General features: G+C 46.6%; 1 protein-coding gene across 1 annotated transcript; it reads left to right on the forward strand.

Moving 5' to 3' along the window:
* The first annotated feature begins 1185 nt into the window (after window positions 1-1185).
* On the forward strand, window positions 1186-25718 carry prr12b (proline rich 12b). The gene is made up of 15 exons (XM_087174203.1): window positions 1186-1339; window positions 4224-4385; window positions 4613-9132; window positions 9720-9932; window positions 11160-11234; window positions 12542-13391; window positions 13793-14412; window positions 14490-14606; window positions 14825-14958; window positions 15044-16194; window positions 16320-16439; window positions 21524-21621; window positions 21791-21922; window positions 22584-22679; window positions 24629-25718. Exons 2-15 carry the CDS (start codon window positions 4289-4291, stop codon window positions 24761-24763), a joined length of 8358 nt encoding a protein of 2785 aa, XP_087030329.1. The 5' UTR covers window positions 1186-1339; window positions 4224-4288; the 3' UTR covers window positions 24764-25718.

Raw genomic sequence — 25718 nt, forward strand, 5'->3', positions numbered from 1 at the left:
ACAAAAGTTCCCACCTGTCCTCAGGTGTGTGTTTGTGTGTGTGTGTGTGTGTGTGTGTGTGTGTGTGTGTGTTTCGTCAGGGACTGTAGATTCCTGTGGTCCCAGGACTCCAACCACACTGAAACACCTGTTGGGATCAGTAGTCAGCATGTCCTGATACAGATCCATCACCTGATCAAACAGCTGTCAGAAACACTGTCAGGACCACCTCCTCTTCCTCTCTCCTCTCTCCTCTTCCTCAGTCCCAAGGACAGCTTTCTGAAGTGTGAGCCAGCAGGCTGATGATCCCCAGAGTCCTTTAGGATCCACACTGACTCAGATTAAAGGACCAGTTGTGGAGCTTCATGTTTATGCAAAATAAACATTATTCTTTAGGAAGTGAGCCAGGTGAGGGAGCACATCCGATAAACTCCTCCCTCATATATTGAAATGTTAAAAGTCAGCGATTAGAGCGACCTCACATGTCACATTTCATCAGCTCTGTGTGTTTTATCGGTTATTATTAAAACAATAACAAAAGACGGTGTTGGGTGATGTCGTGAAATAGTGTGGGATCATGGGAGTTGTTGTCTTCACCATCATTACAGTAAGCTCCTCCTGGTTTGGATTCCTTCAGTGTCAGTGGTTCAGGAAATCAAACACACCCGGTGATTCTCACCCTTAAAAACACTGAATGAAGCAGTTTCACATTTGAAGTCAGTGTTTGAGCGACGCTGTACGGAGGACAGAGACTCAGGGAAGAGCTGGAGCTGAGATTGATGCTAACCTTTGTTTTTTTTATTTTTCTTATTAAGTTATATTTTTTGCCTTTACTTGATAGTACGATGAGAGGAAGACAGGAGCTAATATTTGTTTTGATTGTTTCTTTAATAACTTATGAACCAGACATTCAGCAGGTTTTTACCAGCAGCTGAATTATCCACAGAGCTGAAAACCACCAAGGTGTAAAAAGTGTTTGTCACTTAAAACTAGATAAAAGTCAATGTTGAGCTTCAGTCAGACAAACACACTGACACATGATCATAGAGGATATCATGTCATTGACAAGCGACAGGATGTTATTGGATGTTGTAAACAGGTGAAAGGACAAACTGAAGTCCAGGTCCATCAGTCTGACTCGTTCTGTATGAACCAGCAGACTGAACAAATCCTTTATAAAAGTCAAACCTGATGTGTTTCAGCCTCGTGTATGGAAGCTCCAGGTCATCCCACCCAGACTCAGAGCTGCTCCACCGGCAAGCCTACGGCACCCCCCACCCCCTCCAGGGCTATGCAACCAATCACCACCCAGGAAGCTCCAGACAGGGCGGGGCCTGGGGCACCGCTGGACGCACACTAGGTAAGGATCGATTGGATGGTGTATGTCTGTCCTTTGATGACTTTATTACAGGTTTACTATTTTTCATCACATCACTGTTGAGACTCTTAATATTAATCTGTACGTACTACAGGGAACCATAAGGGACAAATAGAGCAATAACACTGGTGCGCTGTGATTATAGCAGAACATATTTCTATATAATTAAATATAATTATATCTGAATCTCAACAAATGATTTAATGAATGAAAATTCTGCACAACAAACAAATGTGTCCCACCTGTCATAGTTGTCATAGAGCACTGCTGGTCACAGTCCAGTGATGGTTACGCAGGTGCTTAGCAACCTGCTAATACAAAGCTAAATCTGTGTGATTTAGTGTTTATTAACTGTGTGTCTAATTCAGTCGCAGCCAAAGAATTACATGTATGAAAACTTGGTGGTTGAAATATGTTGTCTGAAATGTATGGATAAATCAACTCTCTCGAAGAGTTAAATCAATTAAAATGTAAATAAAACCAGGCTAGTCTTCGTAATGTAGCCTGATGAAATGTGGTCTGTCATCTTAAATTACCATTAACATCATAGCGTTGTTTCAATTAACATCAACAAATAAAGTCTAATTTTTGCTGTAATTATGTCTGTATGTCTGCACTTTTTTTCTTTTTGAATTTATCCATGTTTGTACGACGGAGTATTAGGTCCACATTGAGGAAAAAAAAGAAATCTGAAATTTTGAGAATAAAGTCATAATATTACAAGAATAAAGTTGTGATATTATGAGAATTAATAATTATAAAAAAAAATTTGAGAGAAAAAAACATCATTTTTAGGAATATTACATCAACCCATCAAACAGGTGAAAGGACAGTCAGTGTCAGCCAGAGCTGCTTCTGGCAGCTGCTGTTTGTCTGTCTAACTATAGAATAGATTCAGTTTCTTCACAGTCTTTTTAATGTCCTGATGATGATGATGATGATGATGATGATGATGATGATGATGATGATGATGATGAGCCAAAAGATGAAGTTTCTCCTTATTTGTGAAACCTGCTAAAGTAGAACTTCACAGGATGCTCCACGTTCTTCATTTTAAAGCTTCTGATATTTCCCCTCTAAAACAACATGGAACCTAATATTATAAAGTCATAATTAATTTAATTGAAATGTGATTTTTTTATTCTCAAAAGTGCAACTTTATTCTCGTAATTTCAGATTTCTTTATTAAATTAAAATGTCACAACAGCTGAGTTAAAATACAATAAAATACAGTAAAATACAAAGACAAAAGACAAAAATACACAGGATTCAGTTGTGCAATAAAAATGAGAGGTAGATAAATATGAATAAATAAGTACAAGAATTCAGAAGTAATGGGAAGTAAATATCTAAAAACTGCTCTGTGAGACAGGATCCATGCTTCTCCTCGCCACGATGAGAACACATCAGTTATCACAGTTAACACTCAGGAAGGGTTTGTGTCAGCGGGGAGTGAAAGTAATCTGCAGTAAAGACATGATGTGTGTGAACACAGCTGCAGAGAACAAGAGAGCAGCCTGTGATCTCTATTTGTGAAGTACCTCCACAAACACAGTGTTAACAGCTGACATGAGCTGCAGGGTCCAATTCAATTATAATTTCAATTCAATTATAATTTCTATTCAGTTGTGATGCAGCTCTGTGAGAAGGTTTCTTTTAATAACTGATAACGTCGGGGTGTTTGAGGAGGTCTCCACAGCCGGTTCTCTATGAATGTAGGAGAAAGAAACAACAAACAGATGCTTGTTGTAGTAAATCTCTATAAATGCGATGAGAGATGAAATTAAATATAATTATGTTTCAAAATGGAGGTTTCATGTATTGACTGTAAATGTTCTGTATAATCATTTGGCTTCAAATCATCTGTCACTGTTCATACATCAGTTCAACAGCAGAGAAAACTAGACTGAAGAATCAATAACACATCAGACACTTCAACATGTTACCTGTTTACCTGTGAGTGACAACACGACTGAACAGTGGAGAACTAACTAACCATCAGGTACAACAGGCTCCGGGTTAGAATTGCCAGTATCGTAGCAAACACTGGATCCCAGCCGCAAAGATTTTACTGCACAGCATGACTTGTGTTTATATGACATTTATATGTGCAGGGACGTGTGAGGTAGAGAGTTTCTTCAGTGCAGTTGTTGCACTGTTGGAGGGTGGGGCTGATCGGCAGCAGGTGAGAGCTTCTCACAGAAGAGCAGAGCAGACAGTGTGACTGTGTTTATGGTCCCATATGGTTCTTACTTCCTGAAGCCACTGTGTGTTGTGATAAACTAAATAACTAAACTGCTGTTAAATGTAACTTTAATTATGTAATGTTAGTTTCACGACTGTTGAGCAGCTGTTTTTATTTTCCCATCTCACACAACTTGGTTATTAGTTTCCAATATTTAAATAATTGGTTCATTTATCAATACGTTTATACAAAAATAACTTGTAACTGAGTAATAATTGCGTTTAACTTGTTTACTTTGGTCTCTTACTGATTTTATCCTGGGCAGCACTGGATGTCCCATGGCTCTTCTTACTTAAAACTAATGACATAAAATTGTCAATTTGATAATATTGATTAACAATATGCAGGATCATAATTATTAAACTGATAGGGAATGTAAATGAAGGTTTTAATGGTGCTACAGCTACATTTTCTCATATGACACAAACAGTGTAATATAAATGGAGGGCAGGTGATTAACTTACTAGATGAAAATGGGTCATATGAACTTCTGGAGGGTGGTGTCACTGTTGATATGATGATGATGATGATGATGATGATGATGATGATGATGATGATGATGATGATGTGATCTTTCATATGATTTGTATGAATGAACTGAGGGTTGTGGTTTGTCGCCAGGTCTGTCGGGACTGTTTGATGCCAGCCTCCACCATGCTGGCCCCTCAGGTCCCGACCCCTCCGTCATGAATCTGATCTCAGCTCTGGAGTCCCGAGGTCCACAGCCCCCGCCCTCGGCTTCCTCCCTCCTATCCCAGTTTCGCACTCCCTCTTGGCAGACTGGTGAGTGTCCACCTGTTAGAGGAATGGTACACTTAAAAAAAGCAACTAATTTATCATTAGTCTTTGTTACCACTGAAACACTATTGTTTCTAATATACACTCATTTTATTCATTGATTGATTATTTTCCAAAAAGTAAAAAGTTTGTAGTGTCAAACAGAAAAAGCTGGTGAGTTGATTGGTGACTTGCGTTGACCAACACTGTCCATGTGATATTGTGTCCTGTAGCGATGCACACACCGGCCCCCCCGGAGCTCTTTATTTCAGGGGCACTTCCGGGGTCCAGCTCCTTTCCCTCCTCCTCAGCCCTGTCTGCGTACCAGCATCCTGGCTCCTTCTCTGGCCGATCGTTCACTCCCTCACTGTCCCTGCAGGACACGCCTACGTTTAGCCCAACGTCCAATGGTTTGCTCTCCCCCCATGATCCCCTGCTGCACATCAAAACCCCCTCCCAATCCAGTTTGGGCTTTGATCGCTTACTGTCTTCCCAGAGTGCCACCTACCGGGGCTCCCAGGAGCCCCCTGCCCCTCCTCAGACCCAAGTCCCTTCCACCTCTTCCAGTTGCCACCTGCCCCCTCCCCAGTTCAACCTGCTATCCTCCCAGCTCCACAACCAGTCCTCCCAGCTCTATAACGCGTCCATGTTCTCCCCCACATCATCCCTGCCGCCTGCAGCCCCCCCCCAGCCCCCACCTCCTCCAGAGAGGGCGGTGTCCCGGCAGGACAGTGTGATCAAGCATTACCAACGTTCGTCCCCAGCCCAGTCGACAACACTCCCCCTGCAACAGTATGTCAGCTGTGGTGGGTCATCGGGCTACCAGCAGATAGCCAGCCACCACCGGCATGCTGGGATGTCCTGTAGTCCCCTGGGGGAGCAGAGTCCGTCCTCCGACCCCAAGCCCTCACCACGGATGGAGTCCCAGACATATCGACCTATCATCCAGACTCCTTACACACCCTCATCCTCCAGCTCCTCAGCCTCCTCCTCATCTGCCACTAAAGGAGCCAAGAGTTCTAGCTCCAGTAGTGGCTACTCCTCTTCAGGTTCAGCCTCCTCCTCCTCCCGTGCCCCACACACTCCACCATCAGCCTCCTCCACTTCCTCTTCATCCTCTTCTAGCTCCAAGACAAGCACTGTCCCCTTGTCTGCTCCCTCTCGTCAGCAGCCCCCACCTCAGTCGGTGCCAGCGCCACCCCCTCTACCAGTGGTGTCATCCACCCTCGTTCAGCAGCCAGCCCCCAAACAATGCCTCTCCACGTACGGCTCTCCGTCTGTGGCCAACTCAAGCACAGGCCTACCGGACCAGACCCCCCCCCATCCACATGCCCAGTCCTACTCTCCCAACCAGCCTCCCTCTGCACACATGGCCCAGTCTTATGGAGGCTTCAGCTCACCTCACGCCCAGGACCTGAGCTCTGGAGCGGGGGGACCTGGAGCGAAGGCCTTCACTGGCATAGGTACAGGAGGACGCTCGTTCTCTGCGGAGATAGTCTTTGGGGACTCGAGCTTTGGCTCAGCTTCTCTCAGAGGAGCAGGCAGTCCGTCCTTAGGGTATGGGAATGCTGGGGGATCAACAGGAAGTGGACCTGTATCAGGAGCGCCTGGACTTGGTAGCGGAGTTGGATCTGCAGGATCAGGGAGTGGGGCTGCTAGTGTTGGTAACGGAGGCAGCAGCTCGTACCACCTGCCCGAGTCCAGTCTCTCGCCCGCCATCAGTTCTACTATCAGTCGCCCTGGGTTACACTCTCCTGCTGCTGCTCGCCCTGCGCAGTCCCCTGGAGGCTCCGGAGCCTCCAAATACTTGTCCTCCATCCTCTCTCCTGCTTTTATGTCCTCACCACAAGGTTTCCCTGATACACGGCAAGCGCAGAGCCAGTCCTACAACTCTTCACCACCCAAACCAAAAACGGAGACCAACATGCTGGGAGTGGAGCGATCCCAAGATGAGGAAGAGGATGATGATGATTTCCTCATCCATCACTTACTTCATGCCCAGAGCTCGACTCCCCACCCTTCCCAGCATCACTCACCGACTCAGCAGCTCCCCCAGCCACTCCCACAGGCGCGGGATGGAGAAAGCAAGGAGGTCGCCTATGACCTGAACAAGATCTCAGAAGAGCGCTACCACGTTCAGAGCGTCATTCGTACCAACAACACCACCAGTACTTCGGGTCTTGTTGACGCAGCAAGTCGCTTAAACAGTCAGCTGGAAATAACACAGAAGAAACAGCAGCAGACCAAGTCAGAGCTGAACCTCCCCAAGTCCACCGCTGGGGGGGTCTCTGACTCTCTGTCCCACTCCCATCAGCAACAGCACGACTCCATGGGCTCCGTGGTCCATTATGGAAGAGGGGACCCCTACGCCCAGCACCCACACCCCCAGCATTCCCATCACACCTCACATGTGTCCTCACACCCTCAGCACTCTCAAATCCCCCAGCACACTCAACACACACAGCACTCTCAACACTCTCAGCATGGTCATCCTCATTCCCACCCTCACACTCATCCTCACATGGAGCTGAAGAAGACTTCAGATGCAAATGACAATGCGTACCTGTGTAACACACCAGATGTGCAGCAGACCCGACAAAGCCAGGTCCCCCTCTCTCTGATGGATTCACCACCGGACCCTCCCCATCAAGCTCACATGCTGCAGTCTGTCCTTTCCCATACAACCCGCACCAAGATGGACCCCCAGCAAGCCCCTCAGCAACAGCAACAGCAACAGCAGCATCCTCTGAGCCAGCAGGCCATGATGGGGTCAGCCGGAGGACCGGGGCCTACTGGGGTAGAGGCCCACCCACAGAACCACTCGTCACAGTTGCAACTCCAGCTGCAGACCCAGACCCACTACAGCATCGGAGCCCAGCCAAGAGATCAAAGCCGAGCCAGTCAGAACTCAGTGTCCTCACTAGACATGCTAGACCAGTCTCTGTCCCGGACCAACAGCATAGACAGCGGAGGAGCTCTGGAGAGAACTGGGGTTGGGGTGACTGTTACAGGGGGGGAGGGAGGTGGTGGGGACAGACAAAGACAGCAGCACAGACTTACACCCCACCACCTCCCCCAACAAACAGATCTCCACGACTTCCTCTCGGAACCAGACTTGGGCTTGTCCACCCCCTCGCACCTGCATCACATCAGCCAGCCTCAGGCCCATCCCCACCCCCACGGCCACCACCAACAGCAAGCACACGCACACCATCAGCTGTCACACTCTCAGTTAGCTCACCCGCACTCCCACCGGATGGCAGCAAATATGGGGACCCCGCAACAACAGCAACATCCCCAACCCAGAGAGCCTGAGCTGTCCCACTCCCAGTTAGACCAGCTCAAACAGCACCAGTTTGACACAGTGAGCCCAGTGGGTAAAGTGGGACAGACTCAAGCTCAGCAGCAGCGGTTTGCGTCTCTGACATCCATCTGCTTTCCAGACTCTCTCTTGCACGATGAAGACCGCTCCTTCTTCCCTGAGATGGAGGACATGTTTTGTCCAGCTGACTACAAGTCCAGCTGTGCTGCGGATTCTGGAGCAGGACCGGCTGCTCAGGAAAGCCTGAACCAGGGTCACGTGCAGGGCCAAGAGGGGATGGAGGCCTTAAAAACAGGAGGTGCTGGAGAGGGCTACGATATGGTTGGTCACCATAGTGACCAAGGCTACGGACAGTACTGCCACAACCTTCCAGGAACAGGAAATGGCAATCTGCACCTAGACCTGGACTCTATGAAGACCCATGAGCTTCCCTCCACGGTGAATACTGACCAGCTCGGCCTCATCCATTCCCAGACTCCCACTATGGGATTGAGTTCAGCAGTTCAAGGGGATGGCACAGTCAACAAGATGATGGGAGCTGTGGGAGTGGGTGGTGGATCAGGCGCTCCTGGTCTGACCTCACCTATCTTCTGTTCGTCTCGACCCAAGAAGCTGCTGAAGACCAGCTCCTTCCACCTGCTCAAACAGCGGCGTGAGCCACAGCCTCAGACAAAGAAGATCTATGCGCAGGAGTACGAGTTTGAGGATGATGAGGATAAAGCTGATGTTCCAGCTGATATTCGCCTCAACAGTCGACGCCTTCCCGACCTGCTCCCTGACTTGGTGTCCAGTTGTAGGAAGGCTGGTGGGGCATCAGGAGTAAGTGGGCTCAGTCCACTTATGGGTGACATGGAGTTCTGCCACCCCACCAGCTACTCTGCCCTTGGACACCCTCCACAGCTCCTTCCCCATGATGGCCCCAAGAAAAGGGGCAGGAAACCAACCAAACCAAAACGTGAGGGCCCTCCTCGCCCACGAGGTCGACCGCGCATACGTCCTCTTCCAGAGCCTCCGTACTGCAGGGGGCTGATGGGATCAGTGGCCGGAGAAAGTAGGAGGGGTCGTGGTCGTGGTCGAGGGCGAGGCAGGAAGGAGGAAGGGCTTGTGGAAATGCATCGAGATATGAACAAAGCACAAAGCCTCCCATATCAGCAGCAGCAGCAGCAGCAGCAGCAGCAGCAGCAGCAGCAGCAGCAGCAGCAGCAGCAACAGTTCAGCCAACAGCAGCATCTCCAACAGCATCCACACCAACATCACCGACAGCAGGCGGACCTCCAACAAGCACCACAGCAACAGCAGCATCACCTGCATCATCAGCAGCAGCAGCAGCAGCAGCAGCAGCAGCATGTTTCCTGTAATCTTCACCAACCGCATCATCAACAGCATCATCACCAACAGCAGCCGCAGCAAGATCCCATCAGACCTATCACGGTAATACATTTTATTAATCCTAGTCTCTCCACATGTTCCCCGCTTCCCTTCCCACCTGAACTGTGTGTGAAGAGTCAAAGTTATGTGACGAGGAATTAACTCTCTGCTTGTCAGACTTGTGTTTTGGTAAAGACTTTTAATTCTTTGAAGGTTATTGTTTAGATATAAAGTTATAAAAACATTTTGTTACTTAAACAGTCATAGTTAAAAGCTAATGAATTGGTGTTAACAAATAGTCAGACTGCAGCTCTCTGCTTCATGATTATCTAAAGTGAGACTAATGTGGTGTCAGTTTCAGGCAAATGGGTTTCTGTGATGGAAAATAAGTGGAGGATGCTGATATACAACGAGGGAGTTGCAAAAAAAAAAATAATGAGAGTGGAGAATGTTACATGTTCATCGAAACATATGTGCAGCAAATACTCACAACACAACCAAACTTGTATTATCTCCGTGAACAGGTCCCTGAGGAGTTTTACTGCAGTCACCATCAGGGACTTGTGTTCTAGATCAGTCGAGCGACAGTGTCTCACACAACACGAATGTTTCATGCTTCGTGCTGAGAGTCTGCTCGTCTTGTCCCTCAGATCAAACTGCCTCTTCCCACCATGCCTCCATCTGAATCCTTGCTGAGGACGGACTCCCTGTCCAGCACCGACCCGGTTCTGTCCGACGGATCTGTGGGGTCGGCGCCATCCCTGGGCCTGAGTCCTGGACCCAGCACCACCATGGATATCAGCAGAACTGAGCTGAGCCAGACGCAGAACAAGATGATGAGGCATCAGCAGAAAGATGGAGAGGTAAAAGAGCACACGACAAGTATTTAATCAGAGATGATTCAACACAGTGTCAGACCGGTGCTGTTTGAACTGGTCTAACTGGGAGTGTTCACTGAATCACATTAGGATGGTGAGTGAAGGGACTGGCACTGAGCGATGTGTGACCAAAGCTGAGAGCTTTCTCATCTCACGCAACAGCTTGAGGGGGCGTGGCTTTTTCACAGGGGGGAGGGAAGAATGACAAATATCTCTCTAAAATTAAGTCTTGTTTGAGCAGGAATCTAATTATCTAAACAGTGGGTTTAGAGTTTTGAAACCTGATATCAACCTAAAGAAGTAAAGTAATCCTCAGTATCAACAAGGAATAGGCCAGTTATTGATTTATTTCATGTTCTCCAGCACATACGTGTGAGAGACAGGACCATGGACCGTGAGGTTGCTTGTTGAGCTGCGTCTCTGTGTGTTGGAGGAGCTGTAGATGAGGAGCTGACAGACTCAACTTTGCGTTTCATGTTGGAGTAAAAAAGAGCTGGTTGCCTCAGCAACAGCGAGACACACTGTGTCTGCAGTCAATATTGTGACTGTAAGACATGCTACGTTTCCACATCCAGTCAGACTGACACAGTTCAGTGGCTGAGTGTTTGAGCAGATATCCTCTCATTGTCCAGGCTCTGGATTCCAGCTCATTAACAGGGGGCTGAGGTTAAAGTGCTGACACAGCTTTAACGATGTTGGATGGTGTTCTCATCTGGAGGACCCAGCCCTTCAACAAAGCCCAGTCCCGCAGTGTAGAACAATGCAACAGGGAGACCAGCCTCAACATGGTGCCGCCAAAGCAAACAAGGAGCTTTTAAGGTGCAGACACTGAAACGGTCTTTACTGGACAAGTCAGTCACAAGACCTCATTCTAACTGAACCTGTGTTCAGACCCAGGCTGAAGGCAGAATGCATCAGGGTCTCATCAGTGTCTGCTGATGTCTGCGGAATGGGTTTATGTTAACATGTGGGAGGCGATGTAGAGACTACAGTCTGTACTCTGCTCTGTCTGATACATCCAGGAACACACCAGTATCAGGGTCAAACTCAGAGACAGTATTTTCTGCTTCTTCCTCTATAATATAACCTTGAATGATAAATGTGTTTATTAGTGTGTGCAGCCTTCACCATGAGACCATCTTTAAAAGAGTCACACAGCGTTACTGTGCATGCACAGCTGAGTTTTTGAGCTGACCTGTCTCGTGTGAACAGATGACGTGGAAGAAAGACGTGGACGATCCTCTGAACTCTGAGGCCTGGGCCGCTCTTCACAAACTCTCCAGCTCAGTAAGTTTCTCACAGCCCTGCAAAACACAGGCTTCATATATAATTCATACCATCATACCTACACAGCACCATGCCTCTTCCACACCTCAGGTGCCTGTTGGAGCTGAGGCCAGTAACCTGTGTGGACAGTTAGTCCAGGTCCTGGTCTGTGTTCAGACCTGGTCTGATCTGCTGGTTCAGTCTCTGTGTTTTAATGCTCATTCCTGTTTCTGTGGAGAGAAGGAGGTTATAGTTGACTGACAGCCAGCTCTTTCTGACTGACAAAAGAGAGAGGAGAGCGATGGCTGTTACCAGGGCAGCTGTTGCCACGGTTACTACATTTTTCAAGTGCAGGAGCCTTGCTGCCACCTGGTGTCCGTTCAGTCGTATTACCTGCAGCAGCCTGGATTTATTATTTCACAGCAGAGACAAGTAAAAATCATTTGCCCCTTCGTTCAATCTCCAGATAAAAATGTTGTGAACATTCCACAATAAATTGAATTTGCAGTCACTACCTTCGTTGTCCGCACTAATTTCTCTGATGCACCGGCAACAGAATTTCTTTCTTCTGTTGCCATTATCTGTTTGTTTCCATTCATTCTGATTATTTACATATAGTTTCACATCGACATGTATCAGATTGTAGATTTTCAACATTTCCAAATCCCAGCTTCTACACTGAAAGGACATGCTTCTTTATTTCACTATGTGACAGTGAACTGAAGATCTTGAGGTGTAGAACAGATGGTTTGATTTTCAGATTTTTATAAACTAAATAATTAGTCAGTTAATTGAGAAATTAATCAAGCAATTAATTGCTGATGTGAATAATTGTTAGCTGCACCCTGTCATATCTGAGTCACTGTTTTATTCAAGTGTAGTAATATATGATTCTCATTCTGTCTGTCAGGATTCAGGAACCATATTGTATATGAACCTGAAACCATATCACAGTCCTGATTGAACTGTTTCCACAAATCAATATTTCATATGAACAATGTGAGACATGAAATCGGTAAATGAGTCATAGAAGACCCTCAGGTCTCTCAGCTCATTGTGGTGGGTCTGCTGTGTAACACTCACTCCCTGGTTCAGCCTAACTGATCTAAGACCATTCATCCATTCATTGGCTGTGTCTGAAATAACTCACTACTTTATGTTTATCTTTACATTATGTTGTTTACCTGGATGTGTAAATGTTTGCTAACATGGTGAGCTATGCTAACAGCTTCAGGTAAAGGACAGATGAGTCTTGTAGAGTGAACAGTTGACAAAGTAGAGTGGACAGGAAGTGACATCATCGGTGATGAGATTCTTTTCTCTTGCAGGCTGATGACAAGGCGTTCGACTTCAAACCTGGCTTCATGGCCTCTTTCCTGGACTTCCTGAAGACAGGTAAAAAACAGTCGGGCCTGGACCAGGGACCTGACGGAGATGAGCAGGAACCCCTGAACCCCTGCTCGTCTCTGAAGGGAGGGATCACGCCCTTATCCCCGCCTCCTCCTCCCCTACCACAAACTCCTCCTCTGCAGGCTCCCGGATCCTTCGGTGAGGGAGGGCAGGGTGAGGGGGAGGACCTGGCTCTCAGCAGCTGCCCCAGTCCCTGCAAGCCTCTGGATGATGAGCTGAAAAGGAACCTGGAGACGCTGCCCTCCTTCTCCTCTGATGAGGAGGACTCGGTGAGTAAGAACCAGGATCTGCAGAAGAGCATCTCATCTGCCATCTCTGCCCTCTATGACACCCCTCACTCTCTGGCTGCTGCAATGGCTTCTGCTATGGTCAAAGCCCCGCCCACTCTGTCCCCACCTACCCCACAGGAGCCGCCGCTCAGCCCCCCTCTCCCCGCCATGCCTCCACTCATCCCCAGCATGGAGAACGGAAAAGAGGAGGCGCTCACGTACACTCAGCATCGCACACAGGATGAGGAGCAAAACCTGGTCTCCCCAGAGTCCAACAGAGAGAAAGCAGAGGAGAGGGAGCCTGAACCAGGAGCAGAGGAGGAAGAGGAGGAAGAGGAGGAGGAAGAGGGGGAGGAGGTAGGAGGAGAGGAGGCTGCGGACAATAAACAAATGATGAGAGATCCAGAGAATCTGCAGCCGGGGGCCCTGGAGGAGCAGGAGGAGGAGGAAGATGAAAGGATGTCTGACATGCAGATTTTGGAGGTTCCTAAGGTTGAAGGTAATTTGTCTGTTTTCTTCTCTATCTTTAAATGTTCTGTAAACGATCATCACAGCCACTAAGTGTCAGACCAAAACAAACGCTTTATGAGCCACAACCCCCCCGACCTCCCCTCATGTTCTCCGTCAACAGGGTGTTGCGGAGAAGAGTGAAATCAGACACTAAACACACAACAAGAAGCTCAACTGAATTAATTTCCCTGTGAACATGAGAGCCAACAGGAAACAGTCTAACCACATCATTAGCCATATTGCTGTGATATGCTCCACAGCAATGCTGACAGTTAGCCAGCTTCATGCAGAGACACCAGACCAGGAAATGAAATGAGATCTGAGAGTCATGTGACCTTAAACACATGCAGCATTTAGAAGGTAACCCCCCCCCCACCCTTTGTGTTTCAGATTCTCCATCAGGACCTGTGCTCGCTCCTGCACTTCCATCTCCATTACCATCCATCTCCCCCTCACCGCCCACCTACTCATCACCATCACCCCTCCCTCCCCCGTGCCTCTCTGTACCCTCCCCTCTGCCAGTCCAGCAGGGTGAGGAGGGGGTGAGTCCAGCCTACCCTCCCTCTGAGCAGCAGCAGCAGCAGCAGCAACAGCCCTCCTACCAACCACCTCCAGCGGCAGGCACCTCCCCTCCCCCCTCCACCTCCCCCCCGGCCATCCCATCCTCACCACTCTCCAACCTTCCCCTGGCCCAGTCCATCCCCCCTCCATCCACCACTCCTCCCCCATCATCATCTGATCAGGACCAGGAACCTGAAGCTGGGCAGCCTTCCCCCTCTTCACCCTCCTCTTCCTCGCCCTCTTCATCCTCCTCTCCGCCACCATCACCTCCAACCCCGGAGGAGGCCCCAGCATCGCAGCGCCTCACCTCCCTCCACCTGGCGAAGAAGCAGGCTGACGCCGCCATCGCTGGGGAGAGTGAGGAGGAGGACAGCGAGAGCGGGGGCGAGGGGATCTTCCGCGAACGAGATGAGTTTGTGGTTCGAACCGAGGACATCGGGACCCTCAAGGTGAGACTACGGCTCCCAGGAAGTGTGTGTGGTGAATGACTTGGCATTAATGGTATAAACTGTGTTTGTGTCACCAGATGGCCTTGCAGACAGGCCGGGAGCCCCCGCCCATCTGGAGGGTGCAGAAAGCCTTGCTCCAGAAATTCAGCCCAGAGATCAAAGATGGTCAAAGGCAGTTCTGTGCAACCAGTAATGTGAGTTTTCCAGAAGACATGGGTTTAACTCAGGGCTCTCTGTGTGTCCAAAGCAAATCAGTGATGTCACACCTTCACCTTTCTCCTTCCTGTCTGCTTTAGGATTCTTCTTCTGAACTGACAGTAAACATATCAAATGTGCAGTACAGAGGAAAAATATCTAAAAAATCACTGCTACCAAAAATATTTACAATTAACTGACAATCCTCCTTCCTCAGTATCTGGGTTACTTCGGTGATGCCAAAATGCGCTACCAGCGTCTGTACGTGAAGTTCCTGGAGAACGTCAACAAGAAAGATTATGTCAGAGTGTGTTCTCGAAAGCCGTGGCACAGAGCCGGACTGACTCTGAGGTAAGGCCAAGGTCAAGTTCTCTAGCCGTCACTCAGAGGAGGATTGATTTCAGATAACCAACCAGCTTCACTGTGTGTCTGACAGGAGACAGTCACTGCCCAAACAGCTGCCCACCATTCACAGTCAAACCCCCCCTCGAGTGGACAGAGACGACAAGGAGAGACAGAGAGAAAGAGAGCTGAAGGAGCAGAGAGAAAGGGAGCACAGGGAGAAGGAGGAGAGAGAGCAGAAAGAGAAGGAGAGACTGGAGAGGGAGCAGAGAGAGAGGGACCGCAAAGAAAGAGAGAAGGTGGAGAGGGAAAAGGAGGACAGAGAGCGAAAGGAGAATGAGCGAAGAGAAAAGGAGAAAGAAATGGAATGGGAAAAGGAGGAGAGTGAAAGGAGGGAGAAGGAACTGAAAGAGAGGGAAAGGAGAGAGAGAGAGCAGAAAGAGAGGGAGCTAAAAGAGAGGGAAAAGAGGGAGAGAGAGCAAAAAGAGAGGGAGAAGAAAGAGAGAGAGCAAAAAGAGAGGGAGTTGAAAGAGAGGGAGAGAAAGAACAGGGATCAGAGAGAAAAGGAGAAACAGGAGAGGGAGCGAAAAGAAAGAGAGAAACAGGAAATAGAAAGGAAAGAAAAAGAGAGACAAGAAAGCGAGAGACAAGAAAGAGAAAAGAAAGAGAGGGAGAAACAGGAGAGGGAGCGAAAAGAAAGGGAGAGACAGGAGATAGAAAGAAAAGAAAAGGAGAAACAGGAAAGAGAAAGGAAAGAAAGGGAGAGACAGGAGAGAGAATGGAAAGAAAGAGAGAAACAGGAGAGGGAGCGGAAAGAGAGGGAACAAAAACAAAGGGAGAAACAGGAGAGAGAGCAAAGAGAAAAAGAGAAAAAGGAGAGGGAGCAAAGTGAGAGGGAGAAACAAGAGAGGGAAAGAAGAGATAAAGAGAGAGAAAAGAGAGAGAGGGAGCGGAGAGAGAAGCAGAGAGAAAGAGAGCAGAAGGAGAGTGAAAAAGAGAGGGAGCAGAAAGAAAACGAGGGAAGAGAGCGGGAGAAAGAGAAAAGGGAGAGAGAGGAGCGAGAGAGGAGAGGTGACACAGTGGAGTTTGCAAGGTTGAAGGAGGAGAAGAGGATGGAGCATCAGTCCAGAGCCAAGACGTCAAAGGACAAGGCAGAGCCTCCTCCCAAGAAGAGGAAGAAGTGGCTGAAGGAGGTGCCGTCCTCCTCCTCTGAGTCTGACTCCTCTCCACCCAGTGATGAAGAAGGTCAGTGGCTGTGTGTGTGTGTGTGTGTGTGTGTGTGTGTGTGTGTGTGTGTGTCTGGTACACATGTCTTTATAAACCTTCAGCGAGTGTCTGCAGCCCCTCAGTGCAGCCTCTCTGTGTTTCAGGGCCTGTTCGAGGTGGAGTCAACAGCCGAGCCATGAGGGAGATGTTCAGGAGCTATGTGGAGATGCTGGTCAGCACAGCACTCGACCCTGATATGATCCAGGCCCTGGAGGACACTGATGGTGAGCACTCGGCTGGAGGAACACAGTGGGAGCGTAAACATGTTGAGAATAGATTGAACGGCCTTTTCTTTCATGTACCAGTACTAAACCGAAACTTTTCAAAGGTGTGCTGCAGAGTTTCAGAGGGTTGAATGTATTTTCTTTATCTTACAGCCACCCGGGTTTTTTCCATCAGTTGTCATAGACTCTTGAATTTGCTACAGTTAATGAGTCACAGTGAAGATAATGTCTGGAGATTGACTGATTTGAAAAACTGAGGTCATGATAAAGTAACCCTGTTCAGTGTGATGGTTGCTGTGAGGAACTGAAGCTTAAGCTACATTACTATAGTCTCAGTTTGGCGCACGATAATCGTCCTATTACATGGTCACCACCTCCTTTGGTCCAATTATCTGGCTTCTCATATCACTGCTATGCAGACGACACCCAACTATACCCGTCCTTCCCACCAGACGAGCCCACGGATCTCAGACTGTCTCTTTGACATATCCAAACGGATGAAGGAACACCACCTTCAACTAAACCTCTCTAAGACTGAACTACTGCTCATCCGGGCCAATCAGTCTCTCCATCAAGATGTCAATATCAAAATCTTTTCATCCCTTACAGGAACCAGGGTCGCAAGAATCCTGGGTGCCATGTTTGATCACCAGCTCTCCCTCTCTGACCATGTTGCATCTGTCCTCTGCCTGTGCCACTTTGCTCTATACCACATCAGAAACATGTGTTGGTCGCTATAATATTCATATTTTCACTATCATCATCTCTCCAGCCACTGCGGGACACTTACTCTATGCTTTTGAGACCATCTGTTGAGAAAATCTGGGAAGATGAATAAAAAGTGATGTTAAAATCGTGTAAACATCGGCTTTAATACACTCGTTAATACACTCCTAAAGACTTGGTACTCTCCTTTGACTCCTCTCTCGCGCTCTGATCTCTCCTTCACCGGCACCTTCCACTTGTGGCTGAGAACCAGGCACATTAACCCTATCTCGTCAGTAACATGAATTCATTTTTTTTTTTTCCCATATTAGAAGAACTGATGATGTCTGCACTCTGCACTGTTTCACCTGTCCTCGCGATTCTCCTCCTTGCGAATTCTGTTTTTAAAATAATCTGTGATTTGAGACATTTCTGCAAAAAAAAACCATACATGGGATGTAATGTTAATTTAGGGAAACTTTTCAAGAAGCTGGCTGTGCTTGGGTGTAAAAGAGATAATATTCACTTGTTTGAAGAGCCGCAAAATCAGGTTGCCGTCTCCTTCAGCAGGCAGAAAATCCAGTGCGTTCATATTCTTCTTCTTTGGCAATTTCGGGTGACTCTGCCTGATGCACGGGTTACTATACAGCGCCAATACATTGCTGTAGTGAAGTACAGCCACAGTTGCAGTTACAAACGTCAAATCCACTGAGTACCAAGAAAACAAGTTCTAGAATTTTGTCAGGAGGCGGAGGTGGCACAAAATGTGACGGAGGCGGCTGCCTCGCAATTATCTATGCAGGAAGAACCCTGTATGCTACCTCTCAGCCTCTGTGTTCCTCTAATGAATGATGTCTAGCATCACCATCCCTGACAGTCTCAGTCCAGACTCTTCTGGTCTGTGGTTCCCTGATGGTGGAACAAGCTACCAAAGTCTATCAGAGCAGAGTATCCCTCTCTATCTTCAACAATCTGTTGAAGACTCCTCTCTTCAGAGAGCACCTCCTCTCCTAACACCTCTAACACCCTGACATGTCTAACTAGCTCTTACTGTGAACTTTACCTGATCTCCTTCTTTTATTAAATAGATGTAGTACTTAGTTCTTACACCAAGGTCTCCTACTGCACTGAAGCTTTACTTGAGAACCAGTGACTACAGGGAAAGGGTGGTAAGTCACAATACCCCGGGGGTCTCCAACCCTTTTCACTCTGAGAGCTACTTTGACAAAATTAAAGGATCTGAAAGCTCCTCATGTCTTATATTACTGGCGGAGCAGGAGCACTACTTCATCAACAGAGTGTCCCAGGGCCAGCACGGTGCATGGACACGTCGGGAGGCCACCACAAACAGAAGCATCAGCTGGGCAGACATCTAGCAAGCTCCGTAAGCACAGCTAAGCTTCCTAATAAGGACAACATATGATACCGTTCCATGTCCCTGAAACCTCTCCCAGTGGTTCAGGATTGATGACAAGTGCCCGCTGCGCAGCAACAGCAACAGCAACAGCAACAGCAACAGCAACAGCAACACAGGCCTCCAACACATCCTGCCATCCTCTCAAGTGCTCATTGCCTCATTGCAAGTAGCTAGTCTTCCGTTTTGAGATCATGCAAACAACTCTCAGGCCAGATGTTGTGACGTGGTCCACAGCTGCCAGGATAGTCCTTAATTATTGAGCTTACAATTCGTTGGGAAGAGGGGATACAAGCAGCACATGAGTTCAGGTGGCTCAAGTAATAGGAAATGGCAGTGTGAGTGCAAAGAGGCGAGCTGAACAGCATCGATTCACTCAGTAGAAGTTGGATGTAGAGGCTTTGTGGACAAATCCGAGATCCACTGTGGGGGGAAGGGCGGTTGAATGTTGTAGAAAGGAGGGCAAACAATCAAGATACAGGCTGTCAGGATAAAGACAAAGAGCTGATACAGATCATAATGAGAATAGAGTTCTGTTGAAACAGAATGATTGGACAGCAGAGGGGTTTAAATCCTCTGAGAGGGGCCAATTCTTCAAAGTGTGTAGGTGATGGACCTTCTTCTTGTGATTTGTGACATTGCTGAGCAACTAGGAAAGGTGAGGAAAGGAGGAGACATGGTGGAAAAGTGGAAGTGACGAACTCAGAGAAGAGAAATGTGGTTAGAGGTGTAATTTATGTTGTTTGTGCCAACATGTCAGAGAAGGAGATAAAAAAATAGATAAAAAGAAGGGTGAGGGTGGAGAAGTTACTGATGCCAAGCAATAGCTTGCAGTGGGGGAAATCCAGAGGCTCCATTTTGATAACTTCTGGTGACAATGTTTGTCTTTCCAAATGAAGAAATATCAGACCATCCTGCACTGCTTTAAAGGCCAGGGATATGGACATAGGGCCATGTCCCACAGGGAGAGTCAAAGATGTGCAAAGTGTGAGGAAGACCATGATATCCTGGAACCAGGAAGTGTCTGTGAAACTGTGGGAAACCATAGGGCATCTTTTCAACAACGTTGTCTCAAGTAAAACAAGTTCATGAGGTCAGAGATCAACATAAAACCTCTTCTCTGCAGAAGCCTCAAAAAAGTGGTCAGGTGGATCAAAACAGGTCAAGATCAAGAACACCTGTGGACGGGTCCTTGGTGTCTCATTTCCCCTCTTCTTCCCTGGTTGATCAGGAGGCTGTCGTGATTGACATGAAAATTTATGAGTGATTCTCTGAATAAAGCTCGTTCAGGACGCCTGGTTAAAGTTAGTTAAAGCTAGTGTTGTTTTTGTCATCACAGGTGTGTCTGCAGAGACACACACACAAACATCAAACAGATCAGACAGGCCTGTGATGGGAGTGTTACATTCATCAAAACAGGAATAGCTTTGAAACCATGATAACTGAAGTGTGGAGTTCTCTGGGGAGTATTAATTTAATTCATTTTTACAATCCACACAAGCTTTTAATACTGTCTGAGCTCGAGGAAATAATGAGTAAGATAAGACCTCCTGTTGTTATTTGGGGAGGTGCTTTGAATGCTCGTAACCCGTCAGGGAGTAATCAGGTAACAGATACTGATCATGATGGAAGCGTGGAATTCTATAGGTACTCACAGCGGTTGGTTGGATAAATGAGTGAAAATGTTCCAGCACAGATATAACACTTGGCTCTGCTGTCTTGGTAAGAGTTGGTGGTAGTGATCACTTCACTACTGTCAGTCATTTTAGAGGGTCCCTGCTCAAAGAATCTGATGATAGAGATACAAGGTTTGACAGAGGGACAAATTTGAGAATGACATAGCAGCTCAGGAGGAAGTCAACAGTGCAGTGAAATGATCTTTGGAGTAGCCTCAATGACAGTCCCTGCTGGGGTGCACTATCATGGTGGAACAAGGATTGTGATAAGGCAGCGAGATAGTACCCTACTCGCATGAATGGAGTATGAGTGAGTGACCTGGTTAGATGAAGAAGTGCAGGTGACATTTATCACAGTTTAGGTGTTATTAATGTGAGGAACACCTTTCACCACTGTCAGGTTCTGCTTAAAGAATGTGTGCAGCTTCCCGCACTTGAAAGAGTTTGATCCATCCACCGGCTTTTAACTGGGCTCCACTCAACGACCAGACAGGTTTCTTTTTTCTTCCTTTTACTTTGGAAGGTTCAGCAATTTGAATTGATAGTTCATTTACATGGTTCCATTCCATCAGTCCATTGTCATTTTATTTTTAGTCATTAGGGGAAAAACCGTTGAATAGAAAAAAAAAACAGAAGAGAGAAAAACATGTATATTAAGACTAAATGAATAAACAAGCACTCGTAGATATAAGACATACACCATGAGTGTCGCCTTTCTTCACGATTTGCCTTCACATAGTTTCCTCGCATTAATTGTAAATAAACTAATAATTTTCATTACCCTCAGACTTTCAGCTCAATATCTATAACAGGCTTTTATTGCATTTTACCCCGAACATTTTAACATAAAGCATTTTTACACGCTGTAAGTTTTATTATGACTTTTTCCACCATGTTTTTGCCACTAGTGACTTCAAGTCATGTCATCAGCATTTCTTGTGCCTCAAGCTGACAACGTCAAACATCATCAGACTTGTAACAACTTATTATCAAAGAACAAAGAACTTGGACAGACACATGGACTAAAATGTTAATTTATCGAGCCGACCCTCGCGGCATGAAGCTAACACTACCTGGCGCTTTTCCAACACGCAGCAAGTAGTGTTAGATCTTCACCAGCTCAAACATACTAACAGTCTCTTACCGACTGCCTCTCCGTGGCTTTCATACACCACTGTTGTGTGAAAGCCACCTCTGACACCCTTCAGCCTGCTCGCACCGTTGATCTCGTCTGTGGCTGTGACTGATATGAGAGTAAATGAGTTTTCTCCTGTACTTGACCTCCTCAGATGAGTTGTACCTCCCACCCATGAGGAAAATTGACAGCCTGCTGAGTGAGCAGAAGAAGAGGTTGTTGAGGAGAGTCAACATGATCGCTCAGCACCAGGTAACCTGCTCTTCTTCTTCTCTGTCTGTTAAGACCTGACTGCCTGTTGATGATTTACAAGAAATACATTGGTGTCACAGTTTAAAACAAATGCCCCATCTTTGAGTGTAAACTAAACTTGAGTAATCGTGTCTCATGTTTCTGACTTGATTCTGCTTCCTCTCTCCAGGAGGCTTTACATATATTCCCCAAAATGACGGCCGACCCGCTGGACTCTGGAGCCGTCAAAGTTCATCTTGGTGGGGATGGCTACAACCGCAAAACTCTCAGCCGGGTCAAGAGGAGTATTCCCAAGCAACAGGTCAGAAAGAACATGGATATAAAATCAAACTCCCTACACGACTTCACAAAATATGTCCTGGTGTGTACAGTTTCACACATGGATAAACAAGACATGCAAGACAAGAACAGAGTGTACCTGTCAGTCAAAGCACAGGGTGCAGGAAATATAATGCAGGAGTTTTTTTTTTTTTTGTTTACTCACTCAACATAAACTCCCGGAGTTAAGACAAGACCTGGCAGAGGTCAGACCTCAGAGGTCAGTCCTCAGAGGTCAATCCTCAGAGGTCAGGGTCCTCAGAGGTCAGGGTCCTCAGAGGTCAGGGTCCTCAGAGGTCAGGGTCCTCAGAGGTCAGGGTCCTCAGAAGTCAGGTTAGTGTGATGAATGGATGGATTCAGGCTCCTTAATTGAACAAACTCTTGAAAACCTCTTTAACTGGTTGAAGAGCAGTAAAATGTATCTGACACCCTTTGATAATTCAGCTGATATCCATCGTTATGGTTAAAGAACATCACAAAGCTTTTTAGTAGTTATTTATTATTTAAGCTACCCTCTATTATTACTTTATTATTTATTATTCTAGTTTCCTTACAGCAGCTGTGATTGTCAGTGGGGTGGGAGGACCTCCTGTGACCAAATGTTGTAATAAAGTTCATCAGTCCTTTTCTCTCTCTCTTCTCAGGATCTGAAGATTTCCATTGAGACATGTCGGATCTACAGTCTGTATCATTCCCTGCACCACTACAAGTATCACACCTTCCTGCACTGTAAGAAGGAGGTAAGGATGGCTTCACTAGGCCACCTGTATGTAAACCTGGTACATTCACCATGACTGAGCTGTCAGTGCTGCGCTCATGAGAAGTGCTGATCAGGTTGTTTGGCTCACACCAAACCTGAGGCCAGAGTCCTGTACTACGAAGCAGGATCTGAGGTTATCGAGGTCACTTCAGGTTAAACTCTGGGTTTTCAGTCCTACGACGGTGGTTCACTTGTTACCGAGGTAAATCACCATGGTAACTTAGGCTGAACTCCTAGCCTGCTCCCGCGCAGGTTAACTTCAGAGGATCAGATCAAAACCTGTCAACAGCCAAACTACTGACCAATCAGATCACTGGAAAAAATGAGTCATCATTCCTACAGGATCCTGACAGGGACAAAAGAGTTTACAATAAAGTGATCAATAATAAAGATGAGCAGATATTTATATAAATCAGTGGATGGTTTTGCTGTTTGAGTCTTTCCATGTGTTACTCTTTTTTCTAGTGTTTCTCTTTTATTCTAGTCATGTGATCATGTTGTTACATTTCACCTCGTTGAATTTCACTTCATGACATCACTGTAACTGAATTCACCTGCAGGTATCAGTGTTTCTTCTCATATTAATACTTTATTCATGATTCTGATGAAGTTACTTATGATTGAGAACTCTTCCTCTTTCACATGAATGCGCCCGACCTGGACAGGTGAACCCAGGCTTAACTGAGCCAGGTGATGACCTGCTTTGTAGTACAGGTTATCAGGACGGTCAATGTTAGGTTCAGTTAAGCCAGATATTAAAAGTTATCCTGGGTTTGTTGAACATGCTTCGTAGTTCAGGCATTTAATGTCTGACTGTTTTTATTTTTTAAGTCAGTTTTTTAAAGAGCCCCAACAAATCCCCTGCTGACCCCACACACTCTTCTGTCATGGAAGTCCCTCGTTCTGATTGGCTGCTGTATTGCCCCTCCCTCCTGACTCAAAGTTAGTGATGTGACAGGTGAAAACATCGGCCTGTCCAACAAAGGAGATGGTTGCTGAACTATTCTTGACCATTAAACAACCCTAATGTTCTTTGACTGTGCTCAGGAATGTGATGTAATCATTTTGGGGGAGGGGGATGTCTTTGCCCCTCACCCACTGACCCAGAGAGACCTTGCATGGTTGCTCTCCTTGTTGGGTGCAGGGTTGTGTTGTTGTTCTGTTGAATTATGCGGTTTGGTCGGAAGGGGACACAGGTCCCTTGAACATTACCAATAAAGATGGAACCATCTTCGAGCAGGTTATGGTCTATAAATACATTGTGCATTGTCCTTCTCCCACCATGTCACTGTGCTGCAATTGAAGGTCAAGGCAGAATTTAGTTTTCTATATAGAAATCTTTCTTCTTTACATCGGCTGCCAAACACTTGTTCAAATGACCATACTGCCTCCTGTATTCTCTGGTCAAATGGCCCTCTCTGTAGATTTGTCGTAACATACAGTGGTTTACATTCATCTATAAAACTCCTCTTGGATACTCACCCCCCTGTTTTAAACAGTTATTGCAGCCAACCTTGGTGGCCAAGCACAATACATGGTCTTCTTCATAGATCAGAGTAAAGGCTCCTATATCCAACACATCCCTCAGCCTGTTGTCAGTCCAGTCTGCTGCTGCTGCTGATTGGAATTTGTTACAAAAAACACTAAGATTGGATAAATGTATCTCTCTCACTGCCTTTAAAAGGCTTTCTTTTCTTTTACTGATACTTTCAAATCTTTTACTTCTGTTTGATTTGATTAATTATTCAATCTTCTTCGTGTCTTTGTCTTCATGTTTTGTGTTTTTGTTCGCCCACCCACCTCCTTCTCCCCTACAAGTGTCTTCTGACCCTTGCCAGACTGTCATTGTCAATTTGTTCTTAATGTCTTCTCTGGTAAAATAAAGGTAAAATAAAAAACTAAAACACTGACCTGTTGTTTCCTGCTCAGACCGACAGCATCGAGCAGGCGGCGGAGGACCCCGGCCAGGAGGAGGTGGTGCAGCAGTGCATGGCTAACCAGGGCTGGCTGGAGAGTCTCTTCAACTCCTTCATGGAACTACTGGGCCTCAGCGCCAAGGCCTGAAGGAGGACCACAGCCCCACCCTCCAGACTCACACGCCCACCTGCAGTGTTAAGTAGACGGTGGCGAAGAAAAAGAGTCAGACTACAGAGACCGTGTGGATGCTGGGAGAGGCTCCAGCATGAACAGCCACTGTGGGTTTGTTTAACTTTGAACGTGTTTGTTTTCTTATTGAATCCATGTTAAAGTTCCTCTGATTTCAAGACGGAGGCTCGTGAACTATGTGAATGTGATGGATTTTCCTCAGACCACGAGGTCAGTGTTACAGAAGAGACTTGCAGAATATTAACACACACAGACACACACAAACACACGCACACACACACACGCACGCACACACACACAAACACACACACACACACACACACACACACACACACACATGCGCTGTCTATAAGTATGTATTGATAACTATGGTTTGTATAATTTATACAAGGACATTTTTAAAATGACTGTCTTCAGATGAGATTGTTTGCCGTTATTATTTTTGAAAAATGCTTTAAAGGGGTGAACATGAAATGACCCAGGCGACAGGTGAGACCAGAGCGGAGTGAGACCGAGGTCAGGTTCAGGACTATGTGATAGTCTCTTGGTTCTACCTGCCTCCCTGAGACTGAGATGTATTTAAACTAAGCTGTGTTCTGTTTGTTCTTCAAAAGACGAGAGGAGATGTCATGGCTGTAATGACGAGGAGGGAAAAAATAAATCGACTTCCTGAGAGGAAGTGTGAGGAGAAATGATCCAAAAGCATCAATGTCAGTGTTTAATGTGAGTCATTTTTATCTGTTTGTTGTGGACTGATATTTCCTATGATTTGATGTGTACATATTGTACAGTTACTTCATTCTCTAGTTCCCAGTTGCTCTTCTGTACATGAAATTCCTGTATTTGACATAATGAAATAAAACTGTTCAAATGACAAACGTGATGATGAATAAACGACCTTGTGCTAAAGTCA

The sequence above is a fragment of the Seriola lalandi genome, unplaced genomic scaffold (genome assembly GCF_002814215.2).
Source record: "Seriola lalandi dorsalis isolate HSWRI2012SDOR001 ecotype SW California unplaced genomic scaffold, Sedor1 jcf7180002054327, whole genome shotgun sequence".
Taxonomy (NCBI): domain Eukaryota; kingdom Metazoa; phylum Chordata; class Actinopteri; order Carangiformes; family Carangidae; genus Seriola; species Seriola lalandi.

Bases quoted from the DNA above. Each gene is read 5' to 3' on its own strand.
- prr12b (XM_087174203.1), top strand. From the start codon at position 4,289: ATGAATCTGATCTCAGCTCTGGAGTCCCGAGGTCCACAGCCCCCGCCC. The intron at 9,133-9,719 runs GTAATACATTTT...CTTGTCCCTCAG, and splicing joins ATCCCATCAGACCTATCACG to ATCAAACTGCCTCTTCCCAC. The intron at 14,607-14,824 runs GTGAGTTTTCCA...CTCCTTCCTCAG, and splicing joins AGTTCTGTGCAACCAGTAAT to TATCTGGGTTACTTCGGTGA.